The sequence below is a fragment of the Musca domestica genome, unplaced genomic scaffold (genome assembly GCF_030504385.1).
Source record: "Musca domestica strain aabys unplaced genomic scaffold, Musca_domestica.polishedcontigs.V.1.1 8, whole genome shotgun sequence".
Classification (NCBI taxonomy): Eukaryota; Metazoa; Arthropoda; class Insecta; order Diptera; family Muscidae; genus Musca; species Musca domestica.
The window spans coordinates 4,030,535-4,050,371 of NW_026712409.1; the positions used below are offsets into that span (position 1 = coordinate 4,030,535).

The 19,837-nt window shown below is 35.4% G+C and overlaps 1 protein-coding gene across 1 annotated transcript in view; it reads right to left on the reverse strand.

Moving 5' to 3' along the window:
* LOC101892736 (protein N-terminal glutamine amidohydrolase) overlaps positions 1–6,847 on the reverse strand; it is a 58,875-nt gene extending 52,028 nt beyond the window's left edge. The window contains exon 1 of the mRNA XM_005186249.4: positions 6,462–6,847. Coding sequence (XP_005186306.1) covers positions 6,462–6,520 — 59 coding nt within the window. The 5' untranslated portion in view covers positions 6,521–6,847. The remainder of the gene's footprint in view (positions 1–6,461) is intronic.
* Positions 6,848–19,837: the final 12,990 nt, after the last annotated feature.

Sequence of the window (19,837 nt, forward strand, 5' to 3'; positions counted from 1 at the left end):
GTCCGTTCCGCACACACACACACCCATACGCATCCACTTCTTCTACAACAAACCAAACGTACAAGGATAACAACACTAAAGAATGGCCAGAAAAGGAATGCCAAAGCATGAAACGAAAGGCAAAAATAAAAAAAAATAAAACAAGTTAAAAAGCAGTAAGTTCGGCCGGGCCGAACTTTGAATACCCTCCACCATTTGGAACGAATTTGGTGGAAATTTCAAAAAATAAAATCATTAAAAAATTTTCTGTGACAGGCTGTAGCATCCATTACGAACTTCAAATATGACATCTCAAACAATTTCGGTATTGTACCTAAACTCGTCAAAATACCGAATATAGGGAGGTACTAATATATGGGGCCTATACGAAGACCTAGACCTGCATAGACAATTTTCTGTCACAGACTGTTGTTTCCATTACGAACTCTAAATACGTAATTTAAAACAATTCCGGCGAATAATGACGCTAAAATCATCAAAATACCGAATATTGGGAGTTACCGTTATATGGGGGCTATTAGAAGACGTGGACATGCACAGACAATTTTCTGTCATAGGCTGTAGTATCCATTACGAACTTCAAATACCAATTTTGAAACAATTCCGGTGAATAGTGTCGCTAAAATCATCAAAATACCGAATATAGGGAGGTACTGATATATGGGGCCTATACGAAGACTTGGGCCTACATAGACAATTTTCTGTCACAGACTGTTTTTCCCATAACGAACTCTAAATACGTAATTTGAAACAATTCCGGCGAATAATGACGCTAAAATCATCAAAATACCGAATATTGGGAGGTACCGTGATATGGGGGCTATACGAAGACGTGGAACTGCACAGACAATTTTCTGTCATAGGCTGTAGTATCCATAACGAACTTCAAATACCAAATTTGAAACAATTCCGGTGAATAATGACGCTTAAATCATCAAAATACCGAATATTGGGAGGTACCGTAATATGGGGGCTATACGAAGACCTGGACCTGCATAGACAATTTTCTGTCATAGGCTGTAGTATCCATTACAAACTTCAAATACCAAATTTGAAACAATTTCGGTTAATAGTTTTGCTAAAATCATCAAAATACCGAATATCGGGGGGTAACGTTATATGGGGGCTATAGGAAGACGTGGACCTACATGGCCCATTTTCTGTTTTTTGCTGTAGTATCCATTACAAACTTCAAATACCAAATTTGAAACAATTTCGGTTAATAGTTTCGCTAAAATCATCAAAATACCGAATATCGGGGGGTAACGTTATATGGGGGCTATACGAAGACGTGGACCTACATGGCCCATTTTCTGTTTTTTTGCTGTAGTATCTATTACGAACTTCAAATAGCAAATTTTAAACAATTCCGGTGAATAATATCGCTAAAATCATCAAAATACCGAATATCGGGGGGTAACTTTATATGGGGGCTATACGAAGACGTGGACCTACATGGCCCATTTTCAATACCAAAAGTCCTGCAGACATAATAAACATTTAAGTAAAATTTTATCGACCTACTTCAGTTCGTTCGGAAGCTAAAGTAATTTCCACAGACGGACGGACATTGATAAATCGACATAGAATTTTATGCTGATCAAGAATATATATACTTTGTGGGGTCTAAAATGTATGCTTCGAAACGGAATGACAAACTTAATATACCCGCCATACTATGGTGGAGGGTATTAAAACAACAATCAAAAACAAAACAATTGAAAAGAAATCGTTTTTAAAGCTATGGGGGTAAAGGCGGAATGGTTCAATGCTGATATTGAATGGGCTGGCAGAGCTGGAAATGTGCGTGTAGCCGTGTGTATGTGTGCATTTGTGTGTTCCAGTCTACTTGTAGCTTCTGATTTGATAAATTTTTATAGATTAAGAAAAAAAAAGAAGAAATAAAGAAAAAACAACTAAACTCGGTCGAGTTCAAAAGGTAAAAGCCAACCGGTAGGTCGTTCCGTAACCACGACGTCGTCGTCATCGTCATCGCAAGAAACAGGATGAAGGTCAACAAGGCTGGCTGTCTTCTTGTCTTGTTCTTGTTGTTGTTGTTGCTGTGGCATCGTATATTCTCCAACGATTTGTATCTTTTTAATTAATGCAAATTTAACAAATTCACTTAAAAGGTGGCTTGCCATCAGACCTTGTGCGTTGCTCTTTCACTCTCTCTCTCTCTCTTTGAGGTGGAGCGTCACATTCAAACGCATCCACCACTCCCCCAACACATTGCCGAGAGCAGAGACAAAATTAATGATGCCTTTCGAGGCACAAACTCAACCGAGTTGCAAATGCCAAAGGATATCATGTTTCTAATAAATCATTGATCACTGGCTGAGGTATCATCGATTCGAGAGAGAGATAGGGAAAAATTGAAAACGGAATTTTCAAATTACATTACAATTTGTCGTTGTTATTGTTGTTTTTGGCTTTTAAATAACTACGCAGTACAGCAATTATTTGTTGAAGGCCATAATTAGGTCATTATTTAAATGGGGAGAAAAAAACGTTCACCTAAGTGACTGTAACATTCCCACGGGAGATATTCGGGTTGTTAATTTAAATAAATTAAATAATGGCTAGCTGGCGGCTTAGCCAGTTAGTCTTTCATTATCAAGTTTTTGGAAGTTTATCATTTTAAGTGAGGGGAATTCCCAAAACTCTTAGAATATTTTAAATGGATTAGAATGGGATTATATGAGGGGTATGTTATATCACATTGCGTAACAATTTAGAACTTTTAGTAGAGTTGTCCTTCCGACGCTACCAATTGCCAAATTTCACTTCCCTGAATTAGAAATAAGAAGTTCCAAAAATAAAATATATTGCACCTAAAAAAACAAGTAAGAAAACATTAAGTTTGGCCGATTCGAACTTTTAATAAAAATAAAAAATTGAAAAATCCAAAATTTTGGTTTCAAAATTTTTATCCATAGACCTTTCCAAAAATTTGAATATTGCGTTAGCGGTTGATAACTATGCTGTTATGATATCGTAACAACAGAGGTATTTGCACAGTGCTGCCATATTTTGCCTCTGTCTTGTCCTATCTTTACACTTCTATGTCTTTGTTTCCGAATTCAAACGTGTCCCACATTAAACTACAAATATGAGTAAGACCGTTTGAACATTGCTTTGAAGCTTTTCAAAACATCATAAAGTGCGTGAAGCCATTGTATGAGGCCATAAAAAACGGGAACCTCTCTCGACAATTTTATACTTCAAGGTTTGTCATCTACCAAATCTTCTTAAATACCAAATTTGAAACAATTTCGTGGGTAAATGAGACTGGGATTATCAAAATACCGAATATCGGTGGATATCGTTATATGTGCGCTATGCGAAAATGTGGACCTATACATAATATATTCCGTCACAGGAACTAGAACCTATTACGAACTACAAATACAAATTTATGGACAAATCCGTGGGAAAATGTGGAAAAAAACTTTAAGACACCGAATATCGATTGGTATCGTTATATGTGCGCTATACGAAATTTTGGACCCATACATACTATGTTCCTCCACAGGAGCTAGAACTCACTACGAACTACAAATACGAATTTATGGACAAATCCATGCAAAAATGTGGCAAAAATCATCAAGACACCGAATATCGGGAAGTGGGGGCTAGACCAACGCTACAATGCTTTGCCACCGGAGCTAGAACCCATTAAAAAAAATGAGGGAAAATGTGGCGAAAAATATTAAAATACCGAATATTGGGAGGTGCCGTTATATGGGGGCAATATGAAAACGTGCACATATATCTACAATGATCTGCCACCGCAGCTGGAACCCATTACGAACAACAAATACCAATTTATGGACAAATCCGTGGAAAAATGTGGCAAAAACCTTTAAGACACCGTATATCTGGAGGTACCGTTATATGGAGACTATACCAAAACGTGGACCTTTATATACTATGTTCCGACACCGCATCTAGAGCCCATATAGAACTACAAATACCAATTTTTAAACAAATCCGTCGGAAAATGCGGCGATAATCATCAAAATACCGAATATTAGGAGGTACCGTTATTGGGGGGCAATATGAAAACGTGGATCTATATATACAATGCTCTGCCACCGTAGCTGAAACCCATTACGAACTACAAATACCAATTTTTAAATAAATCCGTGGGAAAATGTGACAAAAATCATCGAAATACCGAATATCGGGAGGTAACGTTATATGGAGGCTAGACCAAAACGGGGACTTTTATATACTATGTTTCGCCACCGGATCTAGAACCCCCTTACGAACTACAAATACCAATTTTTAGACAAATCTGTGAAAAATATTGCAAAAACCATTAAAATACCTAATTCGGGGGGTACCGATATAGGCGGGCAATATGAAAACGTGCACATGTATGTACAATGTTCTGCCACTTTAGCTGAAAACCATTATGAACAGCAAATCCCAATTTTTAGACAAAGCCATGGAAAAATGTGGCGAAAACCATTAAAATAACGAATATCAAGTGGTTCCGGCAATACTATAAGGTGGACCGATTTATCTTATTCTCAATACCAGCCATTCTAAAAGCAATACAAATTATTCTGCCAAATTTTGAAGCTCTACGTCAAATAATGTGGACTGATCGTGATTTCATCAGACAGACAGATGGACATCGTTAAATCGACTTATGCTGATCATGAATATACAAGGGGGAGATGAAAAAACTGCAACCAAAATCAGACTGCTGTCATTACTAAGCCACTCGTCCGACAGCTGTTAAAATTATTAAAGTGACAGCTCATTATATTGTTTAGACGCCAGAAAAAAAGTTATTCGCGATGGAATTCAAGGATGATAGTGTGATTTCTTTATATTTGGCTGGAAAATCACAAGGGGCTATCCTTAGGGCAATCCAGCATTTAAATGGGAATAAATCTTTTGTGTCTTCTCCTTACCGTGATACTGGTAGCATAGCCCAACATGAAGTGGACGGAAGAAAACAGCAACATCAGCAGAAATGGTTCGAAAATTAAAGAAGCAACTTGATCGAAACCAGCGTCGCAGTGGCCGAAAAGTGGCTCGCGAGCTGAACATATCGCAATATTCCATTCGGCAAATATTGAAAAATGAGCTCGGCGTAAAGCCATTGAAATTCCAAAAAGTGTAAGAACTTACACCGCAACAGAAAGAAAATAGACTCAAAAAAGCTAAAAAGTTGTTTCGCTTGGCCGAAAGTGGTGAACTGCCGAATTTGGTTTTCTCCGATGAGAAAACATTCGTTGTCCAGACGTTTGTAAACAAAGAAAATGATCGTGTTTACTTGCCATAGAGGTCAGCTGAACATTTGAACTTTCGGTTGGCCACCAGAGCTCAAGCGCGGCCATGGTGATGGTGTTGGCCGCCATAACAGGTCGCTCTCCGCTCGTATTAATTGACCGTTGCATCAGAATAAATGCCGAATATTATTGCGAAAATATTCTGGAGGATGTGTTAAAGACTTGGGCATGCAAACATTTTGGCCGCAAAACCAACAGAACTCAGCAACATCCAAGAATGGTTACAAAATGAGGTTCCTCGCTTCATTTCCAGCGCACAATGGCCACCAAAATCTCCGGATACCAATCCGTTGGACTACTGTGTCTGGAGTATTATGGAAAGCAAGGTTTTCACTAAAAAATACCAAAGTGTCGATCACATCAAGCAAGCGCCTCGCCGGGAATGGGTCAAAATACCGCAGAGCAACATTCGGGCAGCGTGTGACGGTTTCTTTGGCCATAATTCGTGCCAAAGGTGACCAATTCGAACAAATCTAAACTTATTCTTAAATTTGATGCAATTTTTGGTTTCATTCAATATAATTTAAAAAAAATGTAAAAATTATGGCGTTTGACTTTGTTCCAGTTTTTTTTTTATCTCACCCTATATATGGAGCAGAACCCAAACATAGACCTAGTATAGCAGGCTATTTAAATTTAAGAATTTCTAGTCAGAAGTTAAATAGTACGGACTATATTATACCGGCGAGGGTAAAGCGACTCTGAACTTACATATAGCCAGAGCATGATTATTTTAAGGTGAGTCACTATTGACAACTAATTGAGTTCGGATACACGAACTGTTGATATTGAAATTAATATTTGTTCAAGGTCCAATGATATGTATTATTTTATAATTTTCTTTATTTCATCTTCCGGATTAATATCACTTATTGCAGATCTTTCTAAATTTTATCCTAAAAGGAATTTAATTACTCTTTGAAGGACATGAAGATAAACTCTATACTTCATGTTTATTTCGTATAGTCTCTGAAGATTTTTAATTTCTACTTTACTTTAAATCTGATCTTACAACTATTTCCTAAAATGATATATATTCTTCATTGAAAATTATTATATTTTAGTTCCACACAACTAAAGAAAAATTCGAATAAATGATTATCAATCAATAACAAATACGAACAGAGTGATTATCATTCTTTCATTACTCACCAATAGCAGGAGACATATGAACAATCAGCAATTTTGGGAAATAACAAATCTGTGGTCATTTTGAAAATCCAATGTGATAAATGATGTCAACGGGGAGGGAGCGGGAGCAGGAGCTGGTCCGGTTTTTATAGGCGGTTTGGTGTTGGTGATGCTAGTTCTGGTTGGTGGTGGTTTGCCAGCAACGGAATACTCTTTTATTTTTGCCCGTTGAATTTTTAATTAAAAGTGTACGAATAAATGTGTGTTTTTTGTTCGCTTTTTATCTCACTTTCTTGAAACAACAAAATGAATCAGAAACATAAAACGAGAGCACAACGAACTTTTTTTTGCAATGTTGGAAATTATGTTGCTCCTAAAAGTAGGCACGTTTTTTCTTCACTTTACTTTAATTACTAAAATATAAAATTACAACGTAGATTTAATTTAAACAAAACAACACTAAAACAATTCTTTTTTTTTTTATTTATTTATCCGGTTTAGTTTTCTTTCTCTTTTGGGTTTTTTTTTTTTTTTTTTTCTTTTTTGAATTTGAGAAACCAGCTTCCAAAACGTTGGATGCACCACTCAGCAAGAACTCTCTTTCAGCCACTCATCCAAATGAATTTCGTTTGGTTGTTGATGAAAATTGCATTTCGGTACAAGTTTTTGAGGTCGTTTCGTTCGTATCGTCCTTCCTTGCCGACTGCCTGCCTGGCTGACGTGGTGCCCAAAAAGAGATGTGTGACTGTGGATTAGGGAGAACCAAGAAACACAACACAACACAAACTTCAAAACGTCCGCGTTATCCTTCTCCCTGGGTTTGTTTTCGTTTTGACGAATTTCGTAGTTCACAGACAGAGTCGACGACACATTGCTGGGTGCGTTGTAAAGGAGTTATGGCAAGGGTTTGTTCTTCTTTTTCAAAAACTGGTGTTATTGTTTTGTATAAAAATCTACAAATCTTAGTTGGGAGTAACAGCAGCTTATCTTGTCGGAGTTACAAGGAGAGCTATGGGGAAACACGTACACCTAACTAATTCCAATGGTATTTCTGGAGACCGGAGTCGAGATTTTTCGAATGAAAATATGTTCTTCCGTCTCGATTCCTTGTTTTCTCTGAGTTCATTTGACTATTGCAATATGTTTTGAGGTTTGTTTCGGGGGCGAACCTTCAAGGCACCTTTTGTTGTTTTCCTCTAAACTGAAAATTATTGTATTTCCGCTTTTGCTTGCTTGTTGGGTTGTGGAAGAAGGTGTTAAGTTGTTGACACCTTTGCCGCACAGTTAAATGTCGCGTTTTATTGGGAAATTTTATTTCCTTTTATTTTCTACTTTTTTTGTTTGGCTCGTTTTACATTCAATTTAATTCTCGTCTACGTTTTGTGAATTTTTTATGTTGTGTTTTTCTGTATGCGTATGCTGTGCTCCTTCGTTATTTGTCGTGTTGGTGGTGATGGCGACAGTTGTAGAGCAGGAGCAGCAATTGTATTCAACTCCTTTGGCTTTTAGTTTAGTTTTAGTTATTTATTATTTTCTTGTTTTTCTTCTGGTTCTTTTCTGTTTTTGTGGGGATAAATACAACAAATGCAACGTTGCGTTGTGTCGTTGCGAGAGGACCTCCGTACGCGTTCCCGGTTCTACATAAACTCAACTAGAACTTTTTGCTTGTTCGCAATTTAAGGAATATTCTTGTGAATTGTTGCTGCTGCTGCTTTTGTTGCTGTTGTTGTTGTATGTAGCACAAAACATTGAGTAAGGCAATGATTTGCGTGAGAGTAGACGACTTCGTTGTATGGGCGAGAGTTTCTTGCTCGACGACGAGTGTGTGTGTGGTAGTATTGATATAATTTTTGGGGGTTGGAGCCTGGTGACTACTGCTCCGGTCTGTTTGGAGATGTTGGAGTATTTAAGAGCAAATGGACTATGGTCTCAGATGCTTTTCTGTTTTCGATTCAAATCAAAAACAAAATGGATATCCTTAAAGTTATTACTTTTTTTCATTCATTTCATTGAAAATTAAGTCATTTTCATTATCCTAATGCATTGACATTACGCATTAGTGTGAATTTTCTCAAATCCCAACATATGTAATTACCCATGTTTGTCATTAAAAATGTGTCACCAGCCGTCGTAGTCATCGTCGTGGTCGGTTGCTGTTGTTGTCAAATGAAAACACCAGAGAGTGCTTAAAAGGATAATTTCACAAATGCATGTCTGCAAATATAAAAAGCGTTTTATGTTAATTACTTTGAAAAAATATATCATTCACACACGCACACACACATATGCGTGCGAGAATGTGTACGTGCGTAACTGTTTCATTGTGGTAATGGCTGTCTGGTTAAGAAGGTGATTATAATCAGACAAAATCATTTATATGAAAATGAAAATAAAAATTAATAACTTGCAAAATACTTATGAAATTGAAAAACATAATCTGAAACACCTCGTATGCGGAATTCATTGAGGTATTGTGTGGAGTTAAGATGTGGCATATTTGATTTGTTTTCCCGAAATAACTTTAAAGCTAAATAAATGAAAATCGGTTATTTGTGACATGGTGGTATATCCTGGATGTTTTAATTTCTGAGAAATAGAGCTATTCATGAACGTCAAAATACCTAATTTGAGTAATGTCCTCCTATGACTTCAATATCTACTTTAAAACAGACAGATGTATACCCGCAGTCTTGAGCTATGATTATTCAAGCTGTTGACCCTTTATGGGGTAGGTTCCGAAGCAGTTGGCCAATATTGACCAATTCGTATCTGACCTAAGACTGTACTTAGGTCTTCCTATACTTCCTATACCTTATATAAGATATGTGCAAATTTTTGGAAAATGTGGAAATATGCGTGAGGTAACATATATAGCGGACCGAAGTATTCAATTTTCATACTTCATCTAATACAGATAAAATATTGGTATGTGAAAAATTTGAAGGAAATCGAACACTTATATCCAATTTTATGCGATTTCTGGTTAAGAGAAATATTTAGAAATGGCTAGTTGTAAAGGATCTTGGATCAAGCTATGACAGATATAAGTATTGAAAATTGTGACTCTTAGTGGGTGAGGTACCAGAAGGGGTTGGCAGATATATATATCATCTTCACAGCAGATCTTGCGGTAGCAAAAAAATTTATATGTGTGAAATTTGCGTTTTGTTTACAAAATCTTGAACCATATGTGGGGGAGGTACCTGAAGAAATGTTGAGATCTCTACCATATTTATAACAGATCTTATGTTTATGGAAATATTAAGTTGGAATGGAACCGGATGTTAATTTCGTGTTTTATGAGATTCATGGATATTCAAAATGTTGACCCTTTGTGGGGGAGATACCATAAGGAGTGGACCGATATAGCCCATCTTTACACCAAACCTTGGGGTAATAAAAATATTGTGATGAGTGTAATTTGAAGAGAACCGAACGCTTATTTCAGATTTTCTGATCGTTTTGGTTATTCAAAACTTTTATCCTTTGTGGGAGATGTATCAGAAGAAATGATCCGATTTCCACCGTCTTTATAACAGATCTTATGTTTATAGAAGTATTGAGATTTACCAAGTCTGAATGGAGTCGGATGTTAATTTCGTGTTTTATGAGCTCCAAAAATATTCAAAATTTTGACCCTTTGTGGAGCAGGTACCGGAAGGATTGGACTAATATATACTATCTTCACACCAGACCTTGGGTTAATAAAAATATTGTGATGTGCGTAATTTGAAGATAACCGGATGCTTATTTCGGATTTTATGATCGTTTTGATTATTCAAAACTTTGATCCTTTTAGGGAGAGGTATCAGAAGAAATGGTCCGATCTCCACCATCTTTATAACAGATCTTATGTTTATGGAAGTATTGAGATTTACCAAGTCTAAATGGAATCGGATGTTAATTTCGTGTTTTATGAACTCCAAGGATATTCAAAATTTTGTGTCTTGTGGGGCAGGTACCGGAAGGACTAATATATTCCACCTCAACGCTAGACCTTGGGCTAATAAAAAATATTGTGATGAGTGTAATTTGAAGAGAACCGGATGCTTATTTCGGACTTCATATTTTTGGCTTTTCAAAACGTTGAATCCTTGTGGGTGAGGTACCAGAAGGAATGGTCCGATCTCCACCATCTTTATAACAGATCTTGTGTTGATGGAAATATTGAGATGTGCCAAGTCTGTATGGAATCTGGTGTTAATTTCGTCTTTTATGAGATTCATGGATATTCAAAATTTTTAACCTTTGTGGGGGAGTTACCAGAAGGAGTGTACCGATATATTCCATATTCAGACAAGACCTTGGGTTAATAAAAATAATATCGCGCGCACCAGCCAGCCAGACAGACAGACGGAAATCGCTAGATCGACCCCAAATGTTCTGAAACGGATTTGATCCAAAGAGACCTAGGGTCTAAAACCGTTATTTCGATATGGAACGTTTTGATCGTATCAAATGATATATACCCTCTCTAGCCGTATGGCTGTGGGTATAATAAACTGTACTCATATGGATAACATTTTAGAGAATCCGTTTTAAACATTCTACAAATTACTTGATTCTTCCATTGAACATGGGGAAGCATTTTGCTGAAAATATTGTTGAACTTTCCAAAATGCTGTAAGTCGGAATACGAAGCTATAATACGGAATTGAAATTTTTATAATCCAATTAGATAAGAAAATTCTGTCTGCTCTAACTGAATGATTTCTTTCAGAATTTTCGAAGCATATGGATCCATTTTTACCAACTCAGACTAATAAATCTGATTGTTTTAATTTCAAATGAATTTTTATCTTTGATTGCGAAATTCTGTAGGGATACGAGTATTTCTTTTGTAGATAGGGTCAATGATGACATTTCAATATAGTCCTTACAAATTGTATTATTTTTAACTACAATATAACTTTTCTTCCCATTTGGACTACCATGACCTACAACCCCATGGCATCCCATATTGTCATAAATCAACTTAAGTGTCTCCATGTAAAAGCCACAGGTATATATGTGAGTCTCTCCTTCATTCATTTGAAATCAAAAACTGCAACCCATAAAGCGATGCCTCATACAAACAACACAAACATTTGCCTTAAATCAACTTTGACCTCGTTTTAATTTCCTCCATGCGAGCGGCGATAAATTTCCAAAAAAGAAATGATTCATGGCTTCCGATTGCCTAAAAAAAATACAGCAAGTCGGTCTAGCGTCGTTCATAACACCATCTAGTATATGCTAATTTCAAAATAATTCACTGTTGATTTACAATCATTGTCTTATTCATCTCCGGAGGCTTCGAAAAAGGATGAAAATATACACATATCCTCTCCAATATATGTCAAATACGACCTCTACTACTCTGCAACAAGCGAAGCATACTCTCTCCGCCATACATTCGCTCAATCCACTCTCTTTCTCGTCGTTTGCTACTGTCACTTGCGTCTTACTCAAATTATGCGCATAATGAGCAATAAGAAGGACTCTGCTGCATGAAATTCAAATATCTACACACTTTTGTTGCTACTCCAGCTCCTGTTCTTGTTCGTGGTGGATGATGGTTTCTTGTCAGTTTGTTGTTGCTGTTCCTGCTGCTTCTATTCCAAATGTAAACAAAACAAGCAGTTTGTGTCATAGTAGAGGCCACCATACAAGCAACTGGTCACAGACATTTGGGAGCAGAGAAAGAGAGAGAGCTTGACTAGTTCGTTGGCGGTGGTTGAAATTTGCATTTTGCACCCTTGTTGCCTTGTCGTGTGAGTTTTTAAGGTGCCTTCATCAATTATTAATGTTGTTCTAGGTTAGTTTTAGTACAACAGGTAAGAAATACGTCCGAAATTACGTTTTTTTACAATCATGGAATGATAATACAAGATAACAGGAGCTGGAAAACTTCATGGATCTTATATTTCCAATTCCATTTTTAAAATATTTATATATGAAGCTTTTTCTTGGAGGCCATAATTTCAAAAGTAATCGATGACGTATAAGCCCAGTGTAAGACTTGGTTCCTCAGTGGACAACATGTTGGTAAGTTACAATATATTCTTATTTGAATATTTCATTATTAGATATTTCTGACCAATTTGGCTCCATAGCAAGGCACATATACTAGGTGGTGTTCTTATTACAGCTGTCTCTTTTTTACAGGCTCCCGTAATTCAAATGTTAAAACGAGCAGATCCATATGTTAATGTCTGGACGGAAGATACTAGTGTGTTTGCCACCGTGTCATACTGACTCTGGGTGACTCGCAATATGCTTCGATCTTGAGTGAGTCCTTTCTTCAATTATGCAACCGACACAATGATATATGACCATTTAGTAGCCTGAAGTTTGTGTTACATTGTTTTATTGATTCCAATATATACATATATGGCACTCTGACTTATATTCCATTTGAATATGCAAATAGCAATATCTTGAGCCGTTTTAAAGCCACAGAACTCGCACTGAAGACAGGTTAGAATAAAATGTTTCACTGTGGGAAATGTAGAGCCTGAAATTCAGTGCCACAAAGTGTGTCATGTGTTGTTTAGAGTACTATCCTCCACTCATGAATTCAAAATTCAGAAATTATTCCAATCAGACAAAATATGTTATTCAGGACTTACGAACTTGGTGGGATAACCTGGATTTTAAATGCACTCGTAACAGTGGCCCAACATTAGAAATCGCTTATTTGTTTAGTGTTGTTTTGTTTTTAATTAAGATTAGCTTTTAATTGATAATAATTATTAGTCAGTTCATTTAAACTTTGGTTTTTTAATAAATAAATATATGAAACTTTTAATATGTAAACAATCTGTCGCGCCGCCTGATGTCATTCACCAGAAATGGTTGCCCGTATGTTGTATGTAAAATCACTTGGGAGTGGTACCAATAATCATTTGGAAATATTCACTAAGGGGAACCCCAGGTTCCAGTTCAGTGGAAAATGTATAAAAATATTAATATGGAAGACGATTTAAGAATATTATGATTTTTTCTTTAAAAAATATACATCAGACTATACAAATTAATCTTTTTCTTAGCTTTTTCTCCTAAATATTTTAGTCATATTTTTGTAGCAATACCAGAAGAGGTCTACCAATGTAAGCTTTTTTACTAGCTTAAATGTGAGAATACATAAAACGCTTTTTGACTCGCTTAAGACATCGTTGGCATCTTAAAGCAATAAAAAGTCTTAAAAAACCTCTTTAGCAATAAAAATGGGAAAATAATAAGACGGAAACCCAGCAAACGCTTACAAGCAATCAGCTGATTTGTCAAATTTGTCTGTATTAGGAAGAAACAGAGAACGTAAATCAAAAAAAAAGTCTGTTTTCCATTAAATTAGCCATGGCAGAAGAATACAGGTAGATGCATCAACGCTTGGGAGCATTGATATGTCAAAAAAATGTAAATGTTTTTTTCAAATATAAGTAAATTTGTATATGTTTTCCTATACTACGTCATTCGGAGGCTATTATAATTCGCGTTTTTCAACAATTTTTACAAATTTAAATAATTTTTCATTCAACATTTTCAATTCCAAAATTGGTTTGACAGTTCATTGTCCCAGCAGCTGTGCCGACGCGTCTACCTATATTCTTCTACCATGAAATTAGCCTTGCGAATTCCAAAATAAAAACTTTTTAACTTTTCTTGCTCAAAAATAAAAGAAGAACAGTTAAATTTTAATTTTACCAATATTTGTCGATAACCCAAATATGTGTTAAATAATGCACATGCTTATGATAGAAGAATACAGGTAGGTGCATTAGCACTTGTGAACATTGACATGATTGTTTACTTTTTTCGAGTATGCTGACGTTCAGAGGCTATTATAATATGTGTTTTTCAATATTTAATTAATTTAAATAACTTTTTCTAAAGTTCTAAAAAAGTTTGACAGTTATTGTAACAGCAGCTATGTTGATGCAGCTACCTGTACTATTTTGCCATGGCTCTTCGTCTGTTCCAAAAATAAAAAATACATATAACGCTTTTCTGACTGGCTTCTTCGGAAAAGAATAAAGGAGCCTTGGGCCGAAATCGAACTAAGTCAACCTAAAATTCCTTCGTTCCTTTACGGAGAAGCCAGCCGATGACTTAAGCCAGTCGAAAAGGCGTTTTATGTATATAATCTAATAGTTTTGTAACATTTTTCGATAACATAAAGGAAAAATCGCTTATCGTAATAGAAAGTTTTACATTCTTGCAGCTCTGAAATAGACCATCTACCTTAAATATTACTCTATTATGGTCGGCATCATGGTAGAATTAAGAAGGTAAATTCCTTTCAAATAAGCATATCCATCTGTGCATTTTCTGTAATTTACCTTGTCAAATTTAACTGCATAGAAAACAGGTTTCCTTCTCTGATTTGTGTACCAACAATGAACTCACAAGTACAAATTTTGACAATGAGATGTTGTAAAATGTATAATTTTGAAAAAAATTGTGAACATATGATTGCACGACTTTACCGTGTTCATTCTATCATGGTCGGTGTTTACAGCTCAATACGTTTTTGTCTTACGCCGTTCGGCGAGTATGTGTTAAATTTGTCTGGGACATTGACGTTAACAAACATAAGTCTGCCATCTGTTGGCGTAAATGGATTTGTAGTTTCAGAAATAGCAAAGACACACTCCAACTGAAATGGTAGTTAACATTTTCGTAATTCAAAAGGGGGTTAAATAAATTAGAGGTATGATGACTCGAAATATATATTTTTTTAGAATTACGAATCGTTTCATAAACTTACAATAAATTAAATTACTATTTCTCCAGAACTTATAATTATATTCCTATCTCCCAACATCAAACTTCTTCAGAATCTGTAATAATATAATTTTTACTACATTATTTCTATGAATCTCCTCAAATAATATTGTTGCGTCCGTCCAATAAATACATAATTTACAAATCTCAGTTTTGATAACGAAACGTTTTACGACTTTTGCGGAAACAAGCTGTCTACGATGTTTAATAAAGAACAGTTATAAAACTTTTTGTTATCAGTTCGAAAAAAGAAAACAAATCCCATTAAAGATAAAATTTGATCTGGTTGCTTTTATTAAAATCAGTTCAGGCAGTTCGTTAGCTCCTCTTCAAAGAAGGCAAACCCTTATAGATAACGACAGGTGAGTGGCAAAATTGTCGGAAAATATATAAAAAATTAATATGAAAGAATAAAATCTGCAATAAATAAGTACTAAATAGAAATAACAACAAAAACAATAAGAGATAAGATATGGACTTTTTTAAGTATGTACATAATACTACAATGTTTGTCTTACCGTACCTTTGCTATTATATCTTACATAAAAATTGTTGTGGTTGTGAACAGTGAATAAATTGTCTAACTAAATTTAAATTCACCACGTTTTTAATATTTGGTTTTATTAGAAGAGAATTTTGAATTGTTTTGATTTTTAGATATCTTTTCTCCCTAAAGCCTTATTTACACTGACACGTTTTACGAAAATTCTTCATTTGATTAGACGTATGTCTATTCAAAGCATCTTCAAAGCATGTTAGTCTCATCGTCACAGCTGCTGCAACAATAAACTGTCAAACCAATTTTGAGACTGAAAATGTTGAATGAAAATTTATTGAAATTTGCTAAAGCGTGTATAGGAAAACATATAAAAATCAACTTATTTTAGAAAATACATTTATAAATTTGGAAATATCAATATTCCCATCTACCTGTATTCTTCTACCATGATTCAAAGGAATTGACAATCTAAATAACCCATTCACTAAAAAACGCTCTGTTTAAACAAGCCTTTAATTATAAACATTACGATGGTAGAAGAATAAAGGTAGTCGCATCAACACAGCTGCTGGCACAATGAACTACCAAACCAATTTTAGAATGGAAAATTTTGAATGAAAAGTTATTGAAATTTACAAAAATTGTTGAAAAATGCATATCATAACAACCCTCGATTTTTGTGGTATAAGAAAACATATAAAAACCTACTTATTTTTGTCAAAACATTTTAAAGTTTTTGACATATAAGTGTTCACAAACATTCATGCACCTACCTTTATTCTTCTACCACGCATTTTACATCCTAATTTGATTATATCAGAAATGCGCCATGCCCGTGTTTTGTGTATCAACAGGTGTCAATGAAAAAGTAAACAACGACGTGCCTCTTTTAATATTGACTTAGGCTAGTTTTTCTTGTTGAGGGGGTGTAGGTCAAATTCAAAAGAACTAAGTCACAGTCAAACTTGTTGAAGAGGAAGGAAATGAATTTACTGGGCCTTTAACACCTTTCTTCAAGAGAAATAGATATGCTAAAGGTGAGAGTACATAAAAGACTATTTTTGGTTGGCTAAAGGTGGAAACACATAAAAAGCGTTTGACTGGCTTAAGTCATCGGCTGGCTTTCTTTGAAAAAAAAAAACAGGTAAAAAAGCTATAAGTTCGACCGGGCCGATCTTTGAATACCCTCCACCATATGGAACGAATATGGCAATTTTTTTTTTCAAAAAAAAAAAAGAAAGAATCCGCTAAAAATCTTAAAAATACCGAATGTAGCTGTTATATTAGGGTCTATACGACGACGTAGAAATGCATACGCAACTTTTGTCATAACACATTACAATATTCAAATGCGAAACTTGAAAAAAATCGGTGAATATTGAAAATACCGAATATACAATTTTCTGTCTTAGGCTGTAGTATCCATTACGAACTTTAATTACCAAATTTGAGACAATTCCGGTGATGAATGTCGCTTAAATCATCAAAATACCCAATATCGGGAGTTGCGGTAGAATGGGGATATACGAAGGCGTGGACCTGCACAAAGAATTTTCTGTCTTAGCCTGTAGTATCCATTTCGAACTTCAAATACCAAATTTGAAACAATTCCGGTGACTAAAGTCGCGAAAATCAACAAAGTACCGAATATCGGGAAGTACCATTATATGGGAGCTATACGAAGGCATGGACCTGTACGGACAATTATCTGTCATAGGCTGTAGTATCCATTACGAAATTCAAATACCAAATTTTAAACTATTCCGGTGAATAATGTCACTTGAATCACCAAAATACCGAAAATAGGAAGGTACCATTACATGGGGGCTATAAAAAAAACGTGCACCTGCACAGGATATTACCTGTCATAGACTGTAGTAACCATTACGAACTTCGAATACCAAATTTGAAACAAATAATGTCGCTAAAATCACCAAAATACCGAATATCGGGTGGTGAGGTAGAATGGGGGCTATACAAAGCATGGACCTGCACAGACATTTTTCTTTCTTAGGCTGTAGTATCCATTACGAACTTCAAATATTATATTTGATTTTTTCAAATACCAAATTTGAGACAATTCCGGTGAATAATGTCGCTAAAATCATCAAAGTACCGAATATCGGGAGGTACCATTATATATGACGTTTGAGCCGTTTGACATTGAGAACTTCAAATACCAAATTTGAAACAATTCCGGTGAATAATGTCGCTTGACTCACCAAAATACCGAAAATAGGGAGGTACCATTATATGGGGGCTGCACCAAAACGTGGACCTACATGGGCCATTTTTAATACCAAACGTCCTGCAGACATAATATACATTTGAGTAAAACTTTATCCGCCTACTTCGTTTCGTTTTGAAGCTAGACTGATTTCCTCCGACAGACGGACATGGCTAAATCGACATAGAATTTTATGCTGATCATGAATATATATACTTAGTGGGGTCAAAAATGTGTATTTCGAGGTTTTAGAAACGGAATGACAAACTTAATATACCCTCCATACTATGGTGGAGGGTATAACAAAGGAGCGCAGGACCAAAATCCAACTAAGGCGACCTAATACTCCTTTGATCCTATACGAAGAAGCCAGCCGATGACTGAAGCCAGTCTAAAAAGCCTTTTACGTACTCTCACCTTAAGCAACCTCTATAGGAGATTCAATTGTGCCTGGGTACTGTTTTTATTTGATTATTAAAACTTTGCTATATATTTTAATTTTTTAAGATCCAACCGCTCAGTATTTTTCCCAAATTGTTAAGTTTTCCAATCATTCCGATTCCGTACAATATCAGTAGGTCCAAATCGCTTTAAAGGTACAAAGTTGCTCCCACCAGTTTAAATTAGTTTATGGTAATTCTTCCCGGAATGGTTATCGTCGATATTTGCCACGCATCTTAGCGTAGATTTCCATGGCTTTGTTTTTGTGATTAGACAAAATTGGGGGAAGAAGGTCTGATGATACTTGAAGGCAACTCTTGGTAAAAATTCAATCGCGATTTGACAACGTCTTAGTAACACTCAATCAGTGACACTGCCACTAGAGATAATGACTGGCGAAAAATAGATTATTTTGCAAAACAAGTTTGTTATTCTGATCTCCCATGAATGATAATGAATTTAACAGAAACAAAAACAATAATTGAAAAATAACTAAATTCATTTATTTTTTAGTGAAATACCCACCCAATTGAAAAACATTTTTCATCATTACACTTTGTCAAAGGTATTTTCAGAGAGAGAGAATTTATTTAAACAACATCTATCTACCTCTCCTTGCATCAATGCCAGGTACCTAGCTCTTTCTTTAAAAAAAATACTCAATTCATCCCTTCTTGCGTTTTTCTTTTCCTTGGAAACCCCTCTGATGCAATGAAATGTTCATTTGTTTTTGGTTCAATTCCCTGCTCTCCTGTATCCAAGAGCAACAGTAAAACAAAAATGTAAACAAAGGCATGCCCAGGCTATGAAAGGTAGTGAATAAAATTTCGTCATCACAACCCATCAATCCGATTACTACAACAGCAACAACAACGAAGACGACGATGATGTTGATAACAACAAACAACGAATTCGAAAAAAAATCTGCCAGAATCTCAGTGATTTGCCGCCTTTACTGAGTTCGTTGGTGGTGGATTTGCCATTGTTGTGTTGACATTCTTGTTGTCAAAGGGGCCAACAAGCAGTGAAAACAAAAATAAAAAAAGTGTTGGCGTTAGTAAATCGACAGGGACGTATTCATTTGGGGCCTTTTGCATGAAATGTGCACAGAAACTTGGATGTTGGGCATAACAAATAGTGGAAAAGATGGAAATCATTAAAAAATATTACAAAATTAAAAATATTTAGCAGAGAGTTTTATCGGGCTTTTTTGGTCAAATTATTATGCCCTCCACTATAGTATGGAGGATATATTAAGTTTGTCATTCTGTTTGTAACACCTTGAAATATACATTTTAGACCCCACAAAGTTTAATTTAATTTAAAATTTTATGACGATTTAGCGCAGTCCGTCCGTCTGTGGAAATCACTCTAGCTTCCGAACAAAATGAAGTGGACTGATAAAATTTTACTCAAATGTATATTATGTCTGCAGGACTTTTGGTATTGAAAATGGTCCATGTA